This window comes from Ursus maritimus, unplaced genomic scaffold (assembly GCF_017311325.1).
Source record: "Ursus maritimus isolate PB19 unplaced genomic scaffold, ASM1731132v1 scaffold_9, whole genome shotgun sequence".
Classification (NCBI taxonomy): Eukaryota; Metazoa; Chordata; class Mammalia; order Carnivora; family Ursidae; genus Ursus; species Ursus maritimus.
In genome coordinates this window covers 23,114,011-23,138,304 of record NW_024427107.1, presented here as the reverse complement: position 1 = coordinate 23,138,304, position 24,294 = coordinate 23,114,011, and the positions used below count along the sequence as shown (strand labels likewise).

The 24,294-nt window shown below is 45.5% G+C and overlaps 1 protein-coding gene across 4 annotated transcripts in view; it reads left to right on the top strand.

The window, feature by feature from the left end:
* STAU2 (staufen double-stranded RNA binding protein 2) overlaps positions 1-14,332 on the top strand; it is a 313,767-nt gene extending 299,435 nt beyond the window's left edge. For all 4 annotated transcript variants that reach the window (XM_040625538.1, XM_040625537.1, XM_008710800.2 and 1 more), the window contains 2 exons: positions 12,000-12,088; positions 13,201-14,332. In XM_040625538.1, coding sequence (XP_040481472.1) covers positions 12,000-12,088; positions 13,201-13,294 — 183 coding nt within the window. In that variant the 3' untranslated portion in view covers positions 13,295-14,332. The remainder of the gene's footprint in view (positions 1-11,999; positions 12,089-13,200) is intronic.
* Positions 14,333-24,294: the final 9,962 nt, after the last annotated feature.

Here is a 24,294-nt window from a genome sequence, read left to right as displayed (position 1 = left end):
GTTTGGGGGATAGTAATCACGAATTCAGATCTCGGCAGATTTTAAATGCCTTTTACACACCTAAGGGGAGAAACCTACCAGGTAGTCGTACGTGTGAACTCTAGGGCAGAAGGCCAGGCTGAAGATAGGATTTGGAGGCCATCAATGTTTATAAGGGATTTAAGTCATAGACCTCAGTGAAATCATCTAGGAAGAGAATAATGGTAAAGAAGATAAGAGGCCCAAGGATGGACTTAAAAGTCAGGGCAAGGCAAAAGCCAGCAGTTGAGGAAACTGAGAAGAAGTGCCCAGTGACGTAAGAGGAAAAGCAAGAGGGTTAGCTGTCCCCCAGACCAATGGAAACCTAGCCGTTTAGTATTAAGAACAAACACGACGTTGCTAATTAACATACATTCATGTATAGGTTCTGGTGAGCCCAGTGAGTATGGGGTTCCAGCCTATCTGGGTTCCAGCCTTGACAGTGACCCTGAATTAGCCTAGCTTCAGATCTTGGCCTCACCTAAATGGTCTGCCCGTTGAGGTCAGTCCTCCCTGCTGCATCCAGCCAGGAGTCGCCACTCACCCCCCTACCCAGACAAGTCTGCAGTCTCTGCTGCTGGCTCCATACCTCCCCCCTCTCCACCGCCCCCCCTCTGCTGGGGGTTGGGGGGGCACACTCTAGATGGGTGTTCAGTTCCACCCTGGAGCCAAGATCTGAAGGCCGATAAGTGGTCAGTCATGAGAAGGGGTGGCCACGGGGGCCGGCCAGCCTGAATCGCCAAGGTGAGAAAGAGCTTGTCCAGGTCGAGGAACAGAAAGGAGGCCAGCACAGAGCATTCGGGGTGAAGAGGAGAGTGGTGCCTAGGTCCCTAAGGGTGGAGGGAGGTCTTCGCAGGATTTAGGTGATGAGTGACTTGACTCAGTGTGCAGCTTGCTCGGAGCAGGGCAAGGAGCTCCTTCCATCCTGCCTGCTGTGGCCAGCAGAGAACCAGTGCAGCACAGCTGGCCCCATTTCTTCCCGAGGCCCAGCCTCCCCTCCCCTGCTGTCTCAGTCGGGCCCTGGCGGCTCCTTCTTGGGCCCAAGACCAGCTGGTCTCAGGAGAAAATAGGGCAGGAGAAAATAGCCCTTCACAGCTCTGTGTGACTTTCAGTCCCCTGCTAAAGGAATGGTGGCTTCAAACACCAGGGGCCCATCTCAGTCTGTAGTCGGAAGTCAGACAGCATCTCCGGTGCTAAAATCAAGGTGTCGGCAGTGCTGTATTCCTTTCTAGAGGCTCTGGGGGAGAATCCATTACTTAGACTTTTCTAGCTTCTGTCAGCTTCCCTCATTCCTTGCTCCATGGCCCCTAACTTGCCTTTCCAAGCCAGTAACGTTACATCCCTCTGAGCCTTCATGCACCGTCACATGTCCCTCTCTGGCCAGCACTGGAAGAGGACCCATGAGGTGAAGGATTTTGATTAGATGGGTCACTCTGGGTAATCCACGCTAATTGCCCCCTCCCCGAGTCCCAGCAGGGATTAGGGCCTGGACACCTTTGCCATTATTCTGCCTTCCACAGGACTCCTAGATCTTAAAAGATCAATCAAATACAGTGCATGAACTGTTGGGATGTAGATTCAAAAACCAACTTTTAAAGACATCTTTGGGACTATCAGGAAATTTATCTGATACCTGATTTGGAATCCTCCAGGAAAACATGAAGATATATGAAATAAGATTGGCATAATACTGATCATTCTTAATCTGAGTGTTAGGTGTATGGGACTTTAGTATACTATCCTTTGTACTTTTGTGAATGTTTGGAATTTTCATTTTAAAAAGTAAATATATATATATATTATATATATCTTTATGTATGTAACATATATTATATATATATAATTATATATTATATATATAAAATCAGATGTCAGTAAGAGGCTAAGGAGACATTTGGGATGGAGGTAAAGATCTATCCTGGCCCCTCTCTGCTGCAATCTGACCACTAGGATGGCCACCAAATGCCCCAAGAGAAGAAATCAGGCTTCTGCATGTCTCCCCCATTGGGGGAATCAGCAAGGTCTGCAGCCCACCTGCCTTTACCACCTTGGACTCCATTTCAGTACAACCAAAAGTTCAGAATTAAGCAGAACTTTATAGGTTATACTTTTTAACCAATCACTCCCTGTTGTTTCCAGCTGCCCCCTACAGCCATGCAATCCCAGAGCAACTTAAATGCAGTAAAAAAATTATGAAATAACAAAAAATAAGAAATAACCAAAAAATACAAAAAATTATGAAATATGAAATAACAATACGTCTTTTTCAATCACATACTCAGACCTAACTGGAATTTCTGGGTAGACAGAACAGTATGTGCCCATGTTCAGGGGCAATGCTTCTCCTTCTCTTTGGAGTAGAATATCTAAGAACCATGAAGTCCCAAAGGGACCTTTGGGGCAAGGCAGAATTCAGGCACCACTGCCCTCCAGAACCAGGCTCTCTTTGGATGGAAGAGACTCCCCTCTGGTCTTCTGTTTCAGGATGTGCCCCCTGAAGGTCTCAGGCAAATCCCCCATTGTGGGGTCTTCCCAGGTTGGGTTTCGCAGGCACTTTGTAGACCTCACACCGGCCCAGGGAGGGGAAGCACTAGTTACAGACCCCAAAGATGACCGAAGCCAAAACCCAAATGACTGACATTTCAAAAAGTCAGTAGCTATCACCTATAGTCCTCAGAGGTAGACTATGGGACAGGAGAACCTTCTCTCACAGGGAGGATAGAGACGACCCAGCTCTGCTCTCTTGGGACTGTTTGTCCTACAGCATCTTGGCTGCAGAGCCTGCGGGTGGGGGTGGGGGGAGTGTGTAAAAGGAGGAGAGGGAGTCTCATAAGAGAGAAGCTTTAGAGGATGCCCTGAAGTGAGGAAAAGCACGTGAGATCAAGATGCCGACTCAGAGAATAGAGAGTAAACCGGAAGCAGAAATGTGTGAGTACTTGTCTGTCTTAGGGAGCTTCAGATGGAAGCCGATAAATAATCAACCAAGGAATATTCCTTGAAGATGTTCTGTAAACACAGTGTGCTGATTTCCAGCAGAAAAATGGCTCTGCCAGCCAAGGGCTGACCAACTATTAGAAAGACAGGACACAACACATTGAAGATAGCCCACAGTTCAGGAAGACAGACGGCAAGGGCTGTCAGAAGTTCATAGGTGGGAGACAGGCTGGGAGTCGGGGAAAACGCCCTGGGAAGATGAAAGGCTTCAGGAGCAAAGGTGTGGAGGTAAGAAAACTCAGATGTCTCCAGCGCACAAGAGGTAGACCCATCAGACCAGGGCTGGGGATCCATGCGGGCGGGCCTTCTGCAATGTCGGTGTGTCTCCAGGCCCACTGGCTGGGGAGCTCTTGGTAACACTGACACCTGCCAGGTGTTCCTGAGACTGGTGACCGGTCTGTTGGCCTGGGCCTCACGCTCTGGGAAACACGCTGAAATGAAATTGCAATAAATGAAGTTGTGGAGTAGAATGGGGCCAGCTGATGGTGCCGGGCCAAGGATACAGAATGTTATTTGCGGCTGGACGTCATTAATGGCTTTTGATTAAAGGGTAGGCATAATGTTAGAGTTCTCTTAGGAAGAGAGATGGGTAAGCAACGCACTAGAAAACATAATAGGAATATATAAGAAATGGGACATAAATGAGATAGTATAAAGAATTTATAGTAGTATAAAGATATATAGATAGTATAAAGAATTTTATGACTGGATGTAGGTCTCAACAGAGAAAGGTGTGGTACTCCTGGGTGGCTCAGTTAAGCGTTTGCCTTCAGCTCAGGTCATGATCCCGGGGTCCGGGGATCGAGTCCCGAGTTGGGCCCTCTGCTCAGCAGGGAGCCTGCTTCTCCCTCTGCCTGCCACTTCCTCTGCTTGTGCTCTCTCTCTCTCTCTGACAAATAAAATCTTTTAAAAATTTTTTAAAAAGAACAACAGAGAAAGGTGTGTAATAAAAGCTCTCATTTATGGTCCAGGCATTAACCCCAAGAAACTCAGAGAGGTAAAGTAACTTGCGTAGCCATACAGCTGGTCTACAGTAGGGCTGGCGTTTTAGTCTAGGCCTGACAGACTCCAAATGCCATGCTCCACACCCTTCCTTGTCAAGATGACAGGAAGAGTGTATTAGTTTTTCTTGCTGCTTTGACAAATTACTAGACTTAATGGCTTAACAACACAAATGCATGATCTTAGAGTTCTATAGATTAGAAGTCATACAGGGATCTCCCTGGCCTAAAATCAAGGTATCAGCGATTTTTTTTGTTTGTTTTGGCTTGAGGGGAGAATTGGTCTTTTTGCCTTTTGCCTTTTCCAGCTTCTAGAGCCCACCTACATGCCTTGGCTTGTATCCCCTCTTCCTCTAGCTTCAAAACTAACAACATCACTCTGACCATTTTTTCCTGGCCATATCGTCTTCTCTCACCAAAGCCAGGAAAGATTCTCTGATTTTAAGAACTCATGTGATTAGATTGGACCCACTTGGATAATCCAGGATAATCTTCCCCATCTCAGTGTTTATACCCCAGTCTCATCCACAGAATCACTCTTGCCATGTGAGGTACCATATGCACATTCTGGAGGTTAGGACATGGACACTTCTGGGGTGGGAGGCATCATCCTGCCCAGCCGCCATTCGTGGACATCTGCCTTCGTACCCAACAGCATGTTGTGGTAACCCGCCATTACAGAGGGGACTTTTTGTTGGACAACACAAGAATACTAAAAGGGATGATGTTGGTAAAACAGAACCAGTGTGGTTAGAGTAAGACATGGCAGCATGGATACCACTGCTGTTGTTCGTTCTAAACGCACCTCGAACATTCCTCAGCACTGTTAATCCTGCTTTAAGCTGGACTCATCATTGTCAAGGTTGGCAGCTACGTGGACACCCAGTGTAAGAGCCTGACTGGGGAATATAGATGATGCCTAAGTCTGTAGTCCTAGCTGCCCAATTTTGTACTAATTCCCCTAATTCTAGAGTCAAAATTCATTTTCTCTGCTTTGGTAGACTGTCTAAAACCTGCATGTCTTCAGACCACTACCCGCCTTTTTTTTTTTTTTCTTTTACAATGAGTAGCCATCACTTTAGCAGGCTGACATCCCTTTGTTCCAACAATAAGCCTTTCCTAAAGTACCAATTTTATGGAAATTACACGAGCCAATAGGATTATGTGAGCATACATGGAAAGTGCCGGCGACAGGAAATTGTTAGAATAAGGCAGCAAATGGTCTAATTAAAGCTCAGTGTAATCCTTTTTCATTTTATTTTCAAAGCCCTATCACTGATTCATCTGAAATGTGGTAGACTGAGGGTCCTACCGTAGTGTGAGACAATTTAGAAATACAATTTTCTCTTTCTGGTTTCTTTTATTTTATAGAAAGAGAGACTTGGCGTTTCGTTATAGGCCTTTCAAAGCCAGAAAATGATAACTTAGGAATGTTAAAATTCACATTCTTTAGGCGATAAGCCTGAAACTTATGGGAGAACCTGCTGGTTTTCGGTCACTGAAATGACTCAGTGGAGAGCCGGTCTCAAAGATTGCTGGGACGAGCCGTTAGGGGAGTCCTCAACTGCACGCAAAGACCTTTGCTGTTTGAAGCCTATCATTTTCTCATTTAAGACCTATTTCGTGAGCTGCACATATGACCACGGTGTGCATTCCGGAATGAACCGAGCAGTTAGAGCTGCTCCCAGGAAGAGTTCCACATGAGCAAGCACTTCGGGGGGAAAAGGCAAAACAAAACAAACCTTGAACACTGACGGAAAAATGAAGGCCACATTCAGGGGTGTGTGGTTGCCATGGACTTTAATGGGAACAGCCTGTCTGCTCTGGGATGCAGGAGGTAAAATCAGTGGGAAAAGCGTGAAAGGGGGAGAAAAAAAGGAAATAAAAGAATCCATCGGACGTTGTGTTTAAACACGACAAGAACCGTGTGTCGTAAAGGGATGAGTTAAAATTCTCATTTTTGCTAATAAGGACCATTGTTGTCTCTCAAAAAATGTTCTAATGCTGTTACATTTAACTCTTAAAGAAGGAAGCAGGAAGAATAGGCCCTGGTTTCAACACAATTTGCTAATTGCTGATTAACGAGGGGAAAGTTAGAAATTGCAGAAATGGCTGGGAAGACTCACCTCCCTTCTGCGGACGGACACACACACACACACACACACACACACGCAGGCGCGCGTGCAGCGTGCAAACCAAGACCAACAAACAGGCATGGGAAGCATCTTCCTGGCATTTTGTTTCTGGCATTGCCATAACTACGCACAAAACAAGTGATCCATGAAACGGTAGCGACATCTGTTCAAGAACCTGTGGGGCTTTCCTCTCAAAACAGTTGTAAAATCTGTTGGGGACCAAAATATTTCTACGCATCTATGTAGATGCTTTCTTTTAAGGGAAACACACACGCAAATGGATACAAGTGTTGAGCTGAAAAGACAGGAATGAGGAAAGGAAATGTCATCCACTTCTTTAAAATGCTTCTTTAAAATTTTTCTCCTTTCAAACCAAGCTACATGAATTCCTTGAATATACCTTTTTTTCCTTTCCTTTTCTTTCTTTCTGTCTCTCTCTCTTTTCTTTCTTTTTTTTTTTTTGGAATCCCAGAACATGAAAATGGTCCTAAAGCTAAAGTTCGAGATTCCACTCGGTAGACGGCGGTAGCATACGCTTGGACACTGAGTGCGTTTGGTTTGATTTGGTAGGAAACATTTTCTGACCTTGGAAATGAAATCATTGAATTGTCTATTTGTTTATGGCTGGAGCCTCACGGAGGGTTCTGGGTACTTATGTTAGTGCATCTTTGAAATTCTCAAATCCACGGTGTGTGGGAAGTCGTACAACTTGGAGTTAAGCATCGTTTCAGGATGTTCCTCGTTCAGGCACCCGGATCTGCCTCCTTCCCACGATCTCCCAACACTAGTTTACCGTGATCACACAGCAAATTGTCCAGGCTGAGGGGGTGAACCGAGACAGTAGGAGCTGAGCCTCTTCTTATCTACTTACCCTCTCAGTAGCTCCTTGATCAGGCTTCAGATGTCTCTCCAAAGGAGAGTCACTTGATTTTTCCCTCACTCCAGTGTTCTTTACCTAATGTAGCAGTTTCATAATCTGTTCTTTTTTTTTTAAACTACTGGCCTCTAGCAAGTAACAATTTATTCATTTGGAAGAGTTTAAACATGGAGATTTTGTTGATTTTACCGGCTTCTGGACAGATTTGGATGTGCATAGTAAAATGTTTTCTGCGGGCTGTTCAATTTTAGCATTTGTTCGCAAGCCATTCCATTATACATTGTTCTTTGAAATGATTGACTTGCTAGATGACCGGGGCTATTTCGGGTTGCTGCACTATCCTATTCTTGTGGCCGTTTTGCTGTAGAAAGTGAAGGACACCCATCTCACAGATGGAATGTTTTCATTTGTAAAGTATCCTTTCTGGGAAAGCAGCAGCTGATGAATTGGGGATAGGGTGGGAGCGCCCCAGTGGCGCTCATGAGCAGTGGGAGAGGAAGCAGCAGGGCCAGTGTTCCCTTAGCACCTGGTCGGCAGCCCCTGGCCATCTCAGCTTTCCTAAACATGTTTGGCTTATTGCTGTCTATAAATCCCCGCCGAGCCCTCCGTCCTTTCTCTGTCCATTCACCTTTGCAATCCCAGCACGTCCTCTCGCTGCAGGACCCTACAGCCCACGATTCCGGACAAACCCTGCAGCCTGTTTTTCCCTCCTGCCGGCAACCGCACGCAGGTGAGGAATGAACTCTTCTCAGAACAATAGAGGGGAGGCAAATAAAGTGAGCAAGACTTAGTACCCTCAGAATGTTAAGAAAGGGACAGTCAAGTCACCTTGTTTGGGAGTCGTTGGGTAATTCTAAGTGACAAAATAATTCCTACAGCAATTTAATTTTAGCCCAAACTATAAGCGTTAAAGAAGCGCTGAACGAGGCCTCAGAAGACAACCCAGGGGCCACAGGGAGGCTGGAGATTGGCAGCTGATTATCCCACAGGACAACAAACCCCTTCTCTAGAAAATGGGGATAATTATACGAGCTTACCTCCAGGAACTATAATGGGGAATCATTAATAGAATGAGTATGGAGGAGGGAATGAGAGTGATCTGGAAATAATGATACCGAAAAGCAGTCATGCTGAAATTGGCTAGGTGTGAAGGAAATAAAGAGATCTGGTCCAGAATGTGCTCTGGGTTCGAATCCCTGCTCTGCCTTTTGCTACCTGTGTGACCTCGAGTAGGTTACTGAATTCCTCAGGGGTGGGACCCACCTGCAGGGCTGTGGGACACCTGAGGTCACTCAGGTAAAGGGCCCAGTCTCATGACTCAGGCGGAGTGATGTTCATCAAATGGTAGCTATTGCTGTTTACAGAGAAGATAAATCATCTTCATTGTCTTTTATAAGTTAGTATGAAGTCCTCTCCTATTTATAAGCAATCGTATTTGGGGTCATCAATAAGATGTGGGTTGAATTATCTCATCAGATAAATAAGGGAATATTATTTGGAAGCCTTTAAGCATACCTTTGGAGGGAAGCAGCCACACAAGAATTCTAGAAATCTGTTCGTGGCATTGAGTGAAAGAGCACGCCGCCATTCCAGCCTGCAGTACATTCTTTGAGTGATGACAGGCATTTTGAAAGTGCATGGGGACCTGCCTGACATGTTGATAAAAATCATCCGGGAGATTTTGCAAGAGCTAAAACACGGAACCTGCTCTCTGAGACCTGGCCTGCGTCTCACGGGTGCGTCTCCTGTCGGATGGAACAGAGCAGGTGTCCCTGGTGTGCCTGACGTGGTGGAGCCGGACATTAAGTTCCAGGCATCAGGCAACAAGTATTTCAAAAACAACGAGGGGAAATGGGCTACAATGAGCCCATGAATGACTTTTGAAAATTGTTTTCAGAAGTTGTTTTTGGCTGCCATTTTGACCTCGTTGGGAATAAAGCAGGACCAAGAAACCCTGGGGCTCTTGTGTGTCTCATTCAGCAATATCACATGGCAAATTTAAATTTGGGGTACTGACCAGCCTTCCACAATAGTTCGTTTGGGAAGAAATTGATAAAAATTAGCATTCCTGACAATAATTCATACACTAAAGGATCAGAAAAAAGAGTAGTTGTTCATTTGTTCAAAATTGTTGACTCTACTAAGACCTGTAAGTTCATGAGCGCCACCCCTGTCCCCATGAAGCTGGGCTCTCTGGAAAGGTCAGGCATGGACTGGTCTTGAGTGGGGCCAGTGCCTTAGCCCATACATTCATATGTGAGGCGGGCCTCCAGAGCTCAGGTTCGTGTAACAAGCTCATGGGAGTGTGCACACCCGCAGGGCTGTCCACAGCGAGGCACCTAGGAGGTCCATGCAGCACCCCAGCATTTCAAGACTGGAAAGGAACTGAGAGGTCACCCAATTGAATGACTCTAAATGTGAGCCAGATCCCTCTGCAGATTTCTTCTGGGGAAGGGGAATGGTCCAAATCTGGATCTTTTGAGAGTCAATCTAATTTTTGAAAGCCACCAAACTTTACTCAAAGCCAAATCTAGTGACTAAAGTACATGGTCAGGATGGACAAATGAAAGAGAAGATGGGGCCATAAGATGACAAAACTGCTTCGAGTACCCCACAAGGTGGTTCTGAGAGGTTAATTCCCAAAGCACCTAGAGAAACATTGGCTCCTTACACTGCTGCTGTGGTCACAGCCTCTCTGAGGGCAGAGAGAAAGCTCCGGTCAGATCTTAATTAATTAATTAATTTTCATGTCAGATCTTTAAAAATGTGCCTGCTTTTTGGCCCAGAAATTCAATTTCTAGGAATTTATCATCAGGAAATTATTGAGCTGGTACACAAAAATTTTAACCATTAGAAAGCTGGTTGTAGCATTCATAACAGCTTCAATATTGGGAGTGTCTGAAATGTCCAACCATAGGGACCGGATAAATAGAAGAGGGCATATCCAGTCAACATACTGTGCGGTCAGGCAAAATGATGCTACTGACAGTCTCTCTTGACATGCAAAACTGCTCGTGTTCGATGAAAAGAACAGGTTATAAAACAGTGTCAAGATATGATCCAGGTTGAAGTATGTGCATATGGGGAAGGGATAGGGAAGCATATGGAAAGACATTATACCAAGTAGTAAACGGGTGGGTGGGACTGTGAATATTTCTACAGTTCTTGGCTTGTACTTATTATGATTGTCCTGTAAGGAAAACTATTTTTATAATAAAAAGCTAATAAAGGAAACATCACAGAGAGGAGAAAGAGGTTCTCTTATGGTTAAGGAGGAATTATGAGGTACCTATATTCGTTTGTGAGAGTTCTCATAGCAAAATACCACAAACTGAGCAGTTTCATCAACAGCAGTGTATCTTCCTACAGTTCTGGAGGCTGGAAGTCCAAACTCGAGGGTTGGTGGTGTTGCTTCCTTCTGAGGGCTGTGAGGGAGACTGTTCTAGTCCTCTCCATAGTGTCTGCTCATTTGCTGGTGATCATTCACGTCCCTTGGCTTCTGTTGTATCACTTCAATCTCTGCCTTTCTCTCCACATGGTGTTCTCCCTGTGTGTGTGTGTATCCACACCCAAAGTTCCCCTTCTTATAAGGACATTGGCCATATTGGATTTGGGCCCACCCTATTCCAGTAGGACTTCATCTCCCTTAAATCTGGAATTACCCTATTTTCAAATAAGGCCACAGTTTGGAGGTATTGGGGGTCAGAACTTCAACATATAGATTTTTTTTTTTTGGTGGAGGGGGGCACAATTCAACCAGTAATAGTACCCCAGTGAGGTAGCCTAGGCCACCTGCTGTGTAGTATGAGCTGGGGCCAAGACCAGGAGTAGTGGGGTCGGGCACTGGCATCCCTGCTCGATTTTTCTGCAAACCTAAAACCACTCTATGGAAATTAAGTCTATTACCTTAAAAATTAAAATCAAAACCTACGTTTCGAAAAATAACATTTACAAGGGATCACACACTTAGTCAGCTACCCAAAAGGGGCCTCTGGCAGATAAAGGTTTGGGAAACTGCAAGAGTTAGCCCTTTTTCAAAGGCAGCTGAGAAGATACAGATGACCAAAGTGTGACCCAGCAGGATCCCCAGGATTCAAACAGCCCTGGGCCGCTCACACCTATCTCAGACTCAACAAAGCCCTTCTAATCCAGCTTTCAAGTGGTGCTGTGGGGGGGAGGGGAAGAAGAACCGAATTCTTATTCGAAGAAATAACAATTTGGAACGTGCTCAAGAGTGTCAACAAGTTATGTAGATCTTATCAGCATCACATTTTCGGTGCCTCCCAGCTATCCAGCGAGGCTCCACCAGCCTGTCAACACCCTTCAGCGTCCCACGCATGACCGGCATATCGACACCTCGGGAGGCTCTGCTGTGGCGGGGCCTGCCTCCCCAGGGCCCCAAGGAGCGCACATTTTCTCTCTCCCCGCGGAATACCATCATACCATCCCCTCAGTATGCATGAGTGTCTTGGGTCCACTTCTCTGCTCACATCCTATGACTTGGTTGGGGCTAAACATGAAACTGAACGATACCTTTATGCTAACTTTGGAAAGTGTACCTCAGTTGGGAAAATCTGGTGTTTTCACATCTGAAGGGTAGTTTCAGTCATATGAGGAGAAATTATGCAAAGTCATTGTCAAACTGCAGTAGGCTTAAACTAGGTGTTTTTACATTTGCAGATCAAAACTTTGTGGTTTTACAAAATTGTGGATGAGGGGCGGGGCATGAGACTTGGGGATTCCTCTCCCCATCTCCTCCCTCCACAGAAATAAAGCCTTCATGGTATATACATTGCTCCATGATAATATAGCCTTTCAAATGTAATTTTACTAAATGATGCAAAAAAGTTTATTTAGACCAATGAAAATGATAGTCTTTACTATACATCTCAGCTCTCTTTTACAATTACCTGTTTATTAACATTAAAGTCAGTGAATGGATCTCCTTGTTTGTGTGTTTGTTTTCATTTTTAGGCAGCTTTAAGTGCCTTGAAACAATTTTCTGAGCAAGGACTGGATCCAATGGAAGGGGCAATGAATATTGAAAAAGGTTCTCTTGAAAAGTGAGTAAATCTTCTGCTGTATTCTTACATTTCTAATTTTGTAACTGTACAGAAAAACAAGGTATAGATGACAAGAAGGTAAAAAACACTCAGGACAATAGCATCTATACCTTACAAAGTGATTCATAACACGATTAAATGTAAATAAATGAGAAACAGTAGCATATATGGTCATTTTCATTTCCCATATTATGTCTGTGAAAGTTTTAATCTACTAACTGGTCATTATTTCTGCATTTTAATGCCTTTGTTGGAAATAATCATGTAAGTTTTGTTGACTATAGAGTCATGCACAACTCTTAAAACGTAGGTTTTGGCTTCATACTGTTGAGCTTTCTTCTAGCTAAACCATTTTCCGAGGTAAACATTTCCACTCACACCCCCGCTAAGTTGTGGGCACAAGAGAGAAAAGGAAAGCAGCCGAGAAGAGGTGTCCCCCCACCCCGACCGCCTTTTGGTTTTCCCAGTGTCGTAGAACACAAGCACGCATTGCCCGAGCCTGGCTCCCCAGGGCTGCAGAGGCGAGAAGGCAGCTGGAGCAAGTAGTTGTGAATCCAGCTCGTAGCTTCTTCATGATATTGAACGGCAGGTCTTACCTGAGAGACTGAAGTTTAGGTCTCTCTCAGAGGCCCAATTTATACTAGAGAAATGGAAAGCAATTGCATTTCCATAGTGGAATCCGAACTCTTTCCAAGCCGTTAATAACTGCAGGTGAGATTTCAAAGCACGCCTCAGAGGAGATAACATTTTTGAGAATGTAAAAGAAACAGATAACCCAGGAAGTAAAAACCAGATCTATTGATCCTCCTGTTAACAGCCAACGGCACTTGGTCATTAATATGTAAACGGTGAGAGCGTGAGAAGAAAACATTTGGTAAACAGACCTGGCATTTTAAGTTGTCTATAGATTGGCAACCATTTATAAGCTAATTTAATCAAAAACATTTCCACATGATCTCATCAGTAGACTATCTGAACATAAATATTGTTGTTTCACTTTAAAATGTCACTTTTGTGGTGACCTTTGAATCCTGTGTGCCATCTGCTAGTAAACATGTCTGAAGCCGTGCAACCCCGGGCCTTCAGCTCTTGTTAATGTATTAATCTTCCAGACAAGCCCAGCATCTGGGAGAGAAAGCGGACAATAACCAGACACACCCGGGCTCCATCGCTCAGGACTGCAAGAAATCAAAGTCGGTCATCTAGCAGCCCCCACAGCCGCGGCTGCCACCGCATCCTTATAAACCTGTCAGCACGCATGAGGGTGTCTGTGTTCAAGGAAATGAATGACTAATACCATTATTTGAGTCTCATGTGAAGACAACACTATTCTAACACGAGAGATAATATACATAGTACTGTTTACTCAACTGGGGAAAAATAAAACTTTGAGCATTTCCCTTGGAACTTGAGATCAGATCATAACTCATTTGCCCAGAGGCAGCAGAAATCTGATCCTGCTACTGGAGCTTGAAATAACAATTAATGAGAAGTGTTAGAAACAGGGGTAAAAATTTTAAACGATTAATAGAGACATTGGGTTTGGTTCTGTTGTTATGATTGTTTTGTCGTGGCTCTTGTGTTCCGTTCTCCTCTTTCTCTCTCTCTCTCTCTCTCTCTCTCTCTCTCTCTCTCTCTCGTTTTAAATAATGCTTGATGATTCAAAGATTAACCAATGACGTGCTGTGGAATGTGATGGTTCTTGTCTTCATATAGTCACACGGTTTCTCTTTTTATGCCGATATTTGTAATCTCCATCCTGTATCAGTATGAATACCTTGAAGGCGCACGCCTCAAAGACGTATGCAAACAAACAAGGTTTAAATCAGGTCAGCTATTTTATTTAAAATAGGAAATCATGTTAGGAACAACTAGTTTCAGTATACTCCAGGAATTAAACAGAAGCAACCAGTTGTGGGTTTCGAGCTCCATAATCCTAGTAGCCACTAGGGAGGCGTCTGGCCTCCCCAAACCATTTCTCTGGATTCCACGTTCTGCTGTGGAAATCGCACCCACCCTCATCCGTGCGTTGTAGCCACTCACTGTTTGCATCGCGCGTGTTCTTAATACCTGCCTCTGGCCTTGGGACGGTGAGGAGGATCGAAATAAATCATGTACCTGGCGGGGAAGGGAAAGCCCGTCGGGGGAGCCGTGAACGTCTTGCCAGCTTGTAGCCAGCCACGCTCTGGACCAGCATGTTGGAATCCGGCGTGTAGCGAATGCAGTAAAAATTTGGTCGGTTTCTGTGTGAAGTGTGGTCATTGTCGTTCTTTCGTGCCCGGGCTGTCCGCTCTTCACCCTCGCCTCGGCGAGCCCCGTCCCGAAGGCCGCACCCCGCCTGGTGAGCCCGGGCCGCGGCATCGGGGGCATCGAGGCATCGGCGGGTGTCCGGGGCATCGGCGGGTGTCCGGCCCCTCGCGCCGGGCCGCGTCTGCAAACCCGCAGGGCCCACCCCCCGGGGGACGAGCCGCCGGCTCCCCGACCCGCCCGCGCCGGCTCCTTGTGCGGCCTTTCTCCGTATCGATTCGCCCACGTTGTGCAATGAGAAAACACTCTATGGCCTCGCGGCTCGACCCAACATGACAAGAGAAATATAATTATGTAAGATTTCATAAGCAAAACCACCACAAACCATGATCGGGCTGACTCACACGCGACTGGAGAATAAACAAACAGCAACATAAGGAAATAACTCGAGGGTTGTTTTTAATGATTCCCATGTGGGGAAGTCCGCCAGTATTGGGAGGGCTGGGTGCCCTTGGAGGAAATGGCTCTGTTACATAAAGCTGGGTCCTTGTGGAAACAACAGCACGGTGGGAAAGTTGGGGGGTCACAAGGTAAGCCGAGCTGAGCGACGCGTCCTGCTGCCCAGCGCCAGGGCGCAGAGGGCCCTGGATCCTTCTCTTAGGAGGGGACAGGCTGTGTCTTCTGCTCTGCCTTTACCACCAAGGCTCGGGCCCTCGGCTGGGTTGGGGGGCGGGGGGAACGGGCCTGGACACAGCACTCCTTCAGGCCGGGTCTTTAAAGTGGATCTTCAGTTTACCAAACACAATAAACACGGACTACCTCCTGCGGCCCACGGTCAGAGCAACACCAGGGCCGTCAGGGTGAGTTCTCGCCACCCAAATATCTGAAACCTTAACTCTTGCGTGATCTGACGATCTGACGTGAGCCGCGCTCAGAGCGGAGCTATCCCCGACACACCCGGGTGGCGCTGGGGGGGGAAATTTGCATAGGCCCTCAAGTTTAGTGGTGGGGTAATGATCTCAAAAGTCCGTCCCATCTACCTGCTTGAAGAGCCCGGGGAAAGCTTTTAGATATTTCCTCCCCCCAGGGAACACTGCACTGTCTGGGAACCTTTTGGGATTTCTTTGGGTTGGATTAGCAATGCAAATGTTGGGTGGCCTGCAGACCCTTGCAGGAACCGGCTAGGATGCTCCCAGCTCGTTCCAAAGCGCAATGTTATATATCATTAGAGGGGAAACCATTAAGTAGATTTATTGAAAGAATGTTTCTTCGGCACAAGGAGATCTTTTTGATGAAAAATGGAACTCATTATTCTTTAAAGGACACAGATTGACTTATCTCCTTTATCAATTACAGTGTCTGCTTTCAGCTTTTCTCAATCAGCAATGGGCTTTGTAGTCACTTCCCAGTGCTGAGGCCAATGTGCTTTATGAGAAAGGTTTGTTTTTACATTTTAATTGGAAATATAATATTGCACTTTGGAACTCTGACCGTCCCTTTCCAGTACTACTTGCCAGAGATCAATGGTGAGACACCACCAATCAGGCGGTGACAGGATAGCCCTCCCTTTCCTGGGGTGATGTGTCTGAGTCGCCCTAGCATTCTTCTCCCCAGCAAACATACTCAACGGTGAGTTTTGTTGTTGTCGTGGATAGCTTCAACCAAATTCCTGCACCATAAAAATAAAAATAGATGAATGAAAAACGTAATGTATTATACGGAAGTTTTCAGGACTCCTGGTGACCTTGGAAATGCGGTCCAGACCAGTTGATTGGTGTCCGATCCAGGTGCAGGTGAGGGCTCACTGCCCCGTTTGTTCTGTACCTTTTCACGTCCAAAGGCTACTTGTTATCACTATGCCCAAGGATGATAGAAAAACCTCACAGTTTTGCACACAGAGCTAAGAAGTCATGAATGGCAAAATAGTGTATGAATTTGTCTTTGAGTTTCCCCTAACTTACCCCACCATGATATAGGTACCTGATTAATGTATAAATGATACATTGAATACATGCAAAAATGGGTAAATGAATGATCTACCGAAGGGATAGATAAGCTTGTTAAAGAAATAAACTTTAAATCTCACTGCTTCACATGACACAGAGATAGTCACTCATGATCATATATATATATATATATGGCATTCCCATTGCTGACATTACTGTACCTTCAACCCCAGGGGGACTGTGGCATTTTTTAATCCAAAACATGGTGGGTTCAAAAACACCCTCGCTTCAGAGGATTTTGGACCCATGAAAACCCACTGTGCCATCCTGCCCCCATCTTCCCATCTCTGCATTTATATCCCTTCCCTAGGCTAGCAGATTTAATGCCAGTCCTCACTCCCAGATACATTCCTACGTTTCCGTAATCACAGATACGTGTCTCATGAGGAGGAACCTTGTAATATATGGTTCAAAGCAAAGACTTCATTAGACTCCTTCAAGCCCACTGACTATTTCTGGCAGACACCACCCAAGTTCAATCTCACCTTGCCAAGACTCATTTAAAAATTATCTCATTAGGGAAGCTCTTCTCTATGTTCTAACCTTTTAATATTAAAAAAAAAAAAAAAGCTCCTTTGTATTCCCCAGCACACTCTGATGTATGCTGGGAATGCAGAAAATAAATAAACAAAAGAGACTACTTCCCCCTGAAGGACCCACATTTTAGCTGGAGGGAAAGACCCACAAGGAAATGAGCACAGAGAGTGGAGCATTTTGTTTTTACAACCATCGCACTGGAGCTCGATGTTCACTCTTACATGCTTTGGGCAGCGTGCTGTACTCAGCTACAACTGTCAAAAAGCCACCGTCTGCTTCCCCTCTAGCAATATTATCTTATCTCACCTCCACCCCACACGCCCCAAATGTCCGCGGATGGCCCCCACCCCCTAGCCTCGAATGTACATACAGCAGATGAAGAAGCTCTTGGTGCCCCCCCTACCCTCAGCAGGCAGACCGACAGAAGTGGTTCCTCATCAGCTCTCCTGGCTGGGAACAGTGCCCACTTGAGTATGTAAATGTTTATCGAATAGACGAACGACCTTAAAACCCCTGCCATGATGCATTTGCCGGTCCAGTGGGACCAGCAGTGACCCGGATGCGTGGATGGAGAAGTCTGGCCTCTTGGATGGAGTCTCCTGCCCAGGAATAAATTCTAGTTGCTTCTGTTAATGTGTAGCCTTGTTAACATGTAGCCTTGTCAAAGTCATATAACATCTTCAAGTTTCAGCTTTTCATCCAAAAACAACAGGGGCAAGAATATGCAAGAGTCTGTGGCCTATTTTTTAATGTGCACAAGTTGTGAAAGTAAATACGATCTTTCAATCCAATTCAGTGGGTAGTAGAGAAAGAGCCACAGACTAAGAGTCAAGCACCCAGAGACCTGGTTCAGACACAGATGGGACCCTGGCTAGGGATCTAGCCTTCCTGAGCCCCAGTTTCCATGTCTATAAAATGATGGCCCCTAAGAGCATTACAGCTCTAAATTTATACTACCATTCATACCTCTCTTACTAGTGGTATGCTTATATTCAAATTTGGTGTCTAATTTTTTAAATCAAATACCTGCAAGGAAAATACTACTCTTCTGTCAATTTGGAGTCTGTTGGTTGTAAGCTATAGAAACCTATCCAAACCACCAATGGGAAACTTGTTTTAAAGGTACAGGGGTGTTTCACAGAACCTAAGGGCAGAAATGCAGACATAAACTGGAGCCAGGAAGTAGAAGGCTCTGGGGAAACCAGGAAGCTCTCTTTCTCCCTGTCTCTTAATTCCCCTCCTCCCTCTGAATGTCTGAATCATCTCTCTCCACACTAGCTCTTACTTCTCAAGTACGCATACCAGAGAACATGGCTACCAAGAGAACCCAAGTTTAGAGCCCCCTGAAGAAACAATGAATCTCTCTTTTGATTTCATTCCTCAAATCCAAGGAAGGAACCCCTGATTGGCTCACCTTGGACCAAGTGTTCCCTCTGGCCCACATTGTACAAATATGGCTGCTTCATTCTACCGCTGTGGAACAGGGCAGGGTAGTCATCAGAGTAGAATCACTGTCTTATGAGACAACCCCATAGATATCTGCCTTGACTACTTCCCAGGGGCAAGGCTCGTTATAACCACGTACCAGTTCTTCCTTTCAATGTAAACAATGGAGCTTCAATCACTGACAGCCTCCCAAATGTCATAGATGGGTCTCAGGTTTGTGAAGTTTGTTTTGTCTGGTTTTGTTTAATCCTTTCAAGTCTTCAGTTTCAGGGGTTTGATGAACCACAAAGCTGTCCTGCATAAGTCCTAAAACTACCTAGGAGAAAAAATCAAAACTTTCTAGTGATCCCAATTAGTATATTTTCTAAATCCTCCTTTCCTGTAGCACACATAATGAGAAATTCAGACAGTAGAATAGTTGTCCATCCTCAGTGATTTCTATAAAACCAGAAGACCGAAGACCGCTTCCCAGCTTTTGTAATCCTGAGAGGATTTTAACTATAAAAGGATTTCTGAGTTTTACAATGGAGGTGGGTAGCGATGGAAGCAATCTTGGTCTGGTTTTCTTTCAAATTTTGCTCCTAAGTTTTCAAGGGAACCCAAAGAAGGGAGGAGATTTGGTTATTTAAGTGGATGGGAGGAGGCGGAAAATAGGATCAGAAATTTGAATTCAGAAGGGAGGTGGGTGAGAAAGCCGTGCTGCACTGGAAAAGAATGAGGAAATGGGAAGTTCTGGAGAAGACATTTGTGATCAGAACAGACTAAGGGTTCCCTGTAGGTAGGTCTTTAAATGCCTGCACCTTAGCTTGAGGAATGAGTAGTCAAAATCTTCTGTTTCCCCGTGAGCCTGCTTCTAAATCTTCTACATGGGTTGTAATTTTCCAGAAAGGTGTTTGGTCACTGGTCCTTCCTCATCCTCTGAGTGCAGAGGAAGGAACTAGATCTCTCACCAACTCAAGACGATTATTAAGCCCCAGGCAAAGCCCAGGCCTACATGTGAACTCCAAGGAGAAGTTGGCCCTTTGGTTATCTCTGATATCAGAGAAGGTCAGAACCTTTGTTTTTGCCTGGAACCAGAGTCACTTCCACAGTCACCACCACAAAATGTGCAACAGCTCTTTGAGGGCTCAGCTCTGCAATAGCCACCTGCCTCTGTCTTAGGAGAACAGACCGCTAGCCTGAAAATGTCTGGCTAACCATATCTTACCTTCTAGTTCCTAACCTTAACCAAATTCCAACCTATTAATCAATTAGCAAATATGGAGTTAGTCTTGTGGGGAACCAACAGAAGCTTAAAGGTCTCTATCCTCAAAGAGCTTCCAGGCCAGTTGGGCAGATGCGGTGGTAACAAGGTACTGGGGGGAAAATGCAAAAAGACAGATACAGATACACTTCATTAGGAATTGATTTCAGCTTCTGCTGCTCCCACAATGCTTATAGAAAGCACCGTGAGGAAACTCAGGCCAATGACCCAAGTTTTAATATTAAAAAGAATGCGTACCTTGGATTCCTGCTCCCCTTGATCTGGTGACCTGGCCTGGCCAACTCATAACCAAGGTGCTTAGGAATCTATTTTGCACGTTTCCTTTTTCTGGGGTAAATCCCCGGGATAGCTGAGGCTTTATGAGCTACTGTCCAGTCACAGCCACGGCCTTCACCACCAACAAGCTTACTAACTACTGATTGATAATCTTGATCCACCCTTTATCAAGAAAGCAGTGCTGAGTATGGTGAAGAGTCAGGATTCCGGAGTTAGACTGCCTACGCTCAACTCTCGTCTTTTCCACTAACTCCTTATATATGTCTAGGTAAGTTACCCAATTTTTTCAAGCCTCACCTTTTTCATCTGTAAAGTAAGGATGGCAGTGTTGTTATGTGGATTAAATCAATTAATTTTATGAGTTAATACATGTAAAGTGTTTTGAACCATATGTGGCAGAAAGCAAGTACTCATAAACATGAGTTATTATTGATGAAGAGCCAACCAATGAATTAATCAATAATTATTGATCAACTACTGTGTGCCAGATATTACAAGTGCTGAGAAGAGAAAGAGGCCAAGATGAGTAAGGCATAGCAATGTTTTGCATCATGAGGTTTTGGTTTCTTAAAGACAGCTATAAAGCATGCACACAAATAAATGTTACCTCAGACTGAATAGGCTCAGAGACCTGAGGCTAGGAATACCTGCAGGAAGCTCCTGTGGGCTACTTAGACAACAGGATCATCTTCGAGACGTCTTCTCCATGAAGCCAAATATCTGTGGCTCCTAATACCTCTTGGGACTTGTTTGGTGAGAATGATCCACAAGTCAGAGAATTATTTCTGACAAAGGGATTACACATTCCCCACACACCACATGATGCGCCTCTTCCTCTAGACTCCTCAGGATTCCAGGAGAAGATGGCAGAAGAAGCCTGCCAGTGACCCAGAAAGACACACACAGCCCCACAAGTCAGAGAAACCAAGGCTGGTAAGGTGACTCTGAAATATTAGACCAAAGATGAGGTTGGCTTCTCTTGGTATAAGTTTCTTGGAAGTAAAGAGACAGAACTGTAAATGGCCCTGCCCCTCCTGGCCAGTATGGAAAAGCAGCTTACTCCTTCTATTCTATCTGGTTGCAAGTATCCCAGCACTACATTGGCACTTTTATATCATTGCTTAGTACACCACCCTGAGAAGGAGACATAGAGGCAAGAGATGTCCCATATAATGGGTAGTAAAAGTTATTTATTTATTCTTTTTTGTTTTTTTTAATTAATTAATTTATTTATTTATTGGTCAGAGAGAAAGAGAGAGAGGGAGCACAAGCAGGGGGAGGGGCAGAGGGAGAAGCAGGATCCCCGCTGAGCAAGGAGCCCAACGCTACACTCGATCCCAGGACCCTAGAATCATGACCTGAGCCGGAAGGCAGACGCTTAACTGACTGAGCCACCCAGGCGCCCCCACTAGTAAAAGTTATTTACAATGGAGTTGAGGTAATGAGGGTCTGAATGAGGGCAGTACCTGTGGGGAGGGAGAACAAGAAGCATAAAGAAGATAGATTCAACAGGCCCTAATCACCAACTGGATATAGGGGTGACATGAGGGCGTTTCACCCAGGCTGGCTCCAGTACCCTGGCCTAAGGAGCTGGGTAAATGGCTGTCCTAGTCACTAAGATAGGGAATACAGGGAAAGCGCAAGTCGTTAATGACTTCAGTCCTGGACTTGTTGAGTCTGACATGCCTGCAGGACACCCAGAGAAAGCTCTTCAATTGGTAATTGAAAATGTAGTGTCAAACATCAGGAGAGACATGTAAGTGGAAGAGAAGGTGTTTCTGAGGAATAAGCACATGGGTGGTAATCAGTGACATGTAAATTAATAGAATTCTCCAGATAGAGCCTGTAGAATAAGAGAAGAGCAAAAGGCCAAAGCAAAACCTTTTGAAGTAGAAGTGGGCTGAGAAAGAAAAGCTCGTGCAGGAGTCTGAGAAAGAACGGAAGTTGTAAGAAAAGGATGGCCAGGGGAGGATAGGATGGGCAAAAGCGTTGGTTGCCACAGTGAGGAAGTGAGTGAGCAAGAAAAGAGCCCATAAGATCTGGCGTCAGGAGGTCACAGATGACCTCTGACAGGCTTGTTCAGGAAGGAGGAGGAGGAGGGCAGAAGAAAGGGCAGCCTCACTGTCCATTGGAGGGACTAGACAGCTCCTCGAGCAAAATCCTGAGTCTGTTGTCTTCTGGATACTTGACATACTTTACACTAGCTATGAGGACTGTAAATTGGTACATCTTTTCTAGAGAACAATTTGGCAATGTGTATCCAAATGTTTAGTGAAAAAAAATGGTGTCGTCAGTCATTCCTGCCCACCCCAAGACGGTGTCTGCTTGGGCACTGTCAGTGCAGTGAAAAGAGGCAGTGCCCATGGGAGTTTGCAAACCAGCGAGTCTCATTCAGATCAGCGTGCTCTCCAGGGGCCTGTGACCAGGACCGTGTTGGCCACCTCTGAGGAGGGAGCAGCTCAGATGGGCCTTGGGTGCCCAGCCTGTAGATGCTGCTCGACAGAGGTGCTCCCTGTTGGAAGCCCCTTCCCACCTTGGCAGTGACTTGTCCATTCTTCTGGTAGGCTGGTGGTCTTAGCTCTGCCTGCTTTTATTTGCCTTCTAAGGATAGGGCTTCTGCTTCAAGAGAAGAGCAAGGAATCAGAGGGTATTGGTTTAAACTTCCTTGGTAGTTAGCCCTGTGCAGGGTTTCTTGGTAAGGACTGTGTAGGGACCAAGGTTGTGCGGGTAGAGTGTGGGTGGGCGCAGTCTGGGATATGGAAAGGCTATAAGTGGGTGTTAGTGGTAAATTAAAGATGGCTATAAAATGTCTCTCTCACTATTGAGAAGTAGAGTTTATTTCCCCTCCCCCTGAATCTGGGTTGGCCCTGTAATTGAATCTGGTGGAAGTGACATTGTGACAGTTCCAGGCCTTCTGGGTCTAGCCTCCTCCTTCCTCCCTATTGAGCCACTCTCTCTTCTGACTGTCACTCTTGGAACCCAGCCACCACGCTGTGAGAAGCCCAAGCCACATGGAAAGACCACACTGCGGGCACTTTGGTCAAGCCTTAGCCTTGCTTAGCGGAGCTCCGAATTGACAGCCAACATCAACTACCAGCTGTGTGAAGAGGCCCTCTTGGACGTTCCAGCCCGATACAGCCTCAGATGACCACCACCCCGGCAGCCATCACGTGGAGCAGAAGTTCCACTCAGCGGTACCCAGTCAACCCGTCAACAGCATCGTGAGAAATAATGCAAGAGCTGCTTTCCGTCACTGAGTTTGGGATGGTTTGTTATGCAGCAGTAGATAACTGGGGCAGTTTTCCTTTATAGTTTCCATGGACTTGAACCCAATTACTGGGTAAACTGGCAAAAACAAACCCTCAATTAGCCATTAGCCTCCCTCTCTGCTACAGAGTCCTTTTCACAGTCCCTTGTAAGTTGCCGAGCAGGGCGGGAGCTCCCTGTTGCCTCTTCCCCTCTCCTTGGGGTCGGTGCACACAGTGGAGCGAATGTCTCAGGCATGGGGCTGGGGCACAGAGGGACTGGGAAAAGCCAACTGGAGAAGAGGGGGTCTTCTCCAAATGAGTGATTAGAGCCATTTGGGGGTTGAGGCCATTTTTACACAAGCAGCTGAACGCAGCATCCTTTTTTTTTTTTTTTTTTTTTTTTCTGGTTAGTCTGCGCAAGAGAGGGCCAGATGCCAACACTAGGTGGGCCCAGATTGCTAAACTCCCATTCTTTCTTGCACTGAGGGCTAATTTTATTTCCATGATACGACACTTGATCCCGATAACTGTGTGTTTGTGGCTTTATTCAGCACCACTGATTCGAGTCTCCCAGGCTTCTGCTCCGCTGTGAGCCCTGCTTATCCCTGCAGTCCTATTCCAACCCCGCTGGCTGATAGCAAGCCTGAGCTCCAGGGCACCGTGACACACTATCTTATGGCCTTGACTATTATTTCATCTGTATTAACTTCTTCCCAAAATCTCAGTCATAAGTTTCTCAGGGACAGGGGCCACTACTTGGTTTGGATTCTGGACCCTGCTAGGCAGATCAGGAAGGTATGACAAAAGCCTAAAGTATACTCCTTTTTGTCTCCTGGGAGCCCAGAGTCAATGCCAACTTGCTGGGAGAGTGTGGTCCTGTGGACCAGAGCTTTGAGCTTGAAGCACGAATGGCTCCAAAAGTTCTGGGTCAACTACCATGGCCAAAGTTTCACTTTTCTTACTGGGTTGTGATCATTGTAAATAAGCACGCTTAGACTCTTCGACTCAAATAGATTTGCTTCTAACAGACAAAATTTTCTTAAAGCTCATACTACTGTTATAACTCTGTATTTCAGATTTAAAGTAGTTTCTAGCATGATGGCTATATTGTTTTCATATTGTCAAGAACATAAATGATAGCAGGAAGATCTTATTACTAGGAAAAAAAATAAAATTAAACAA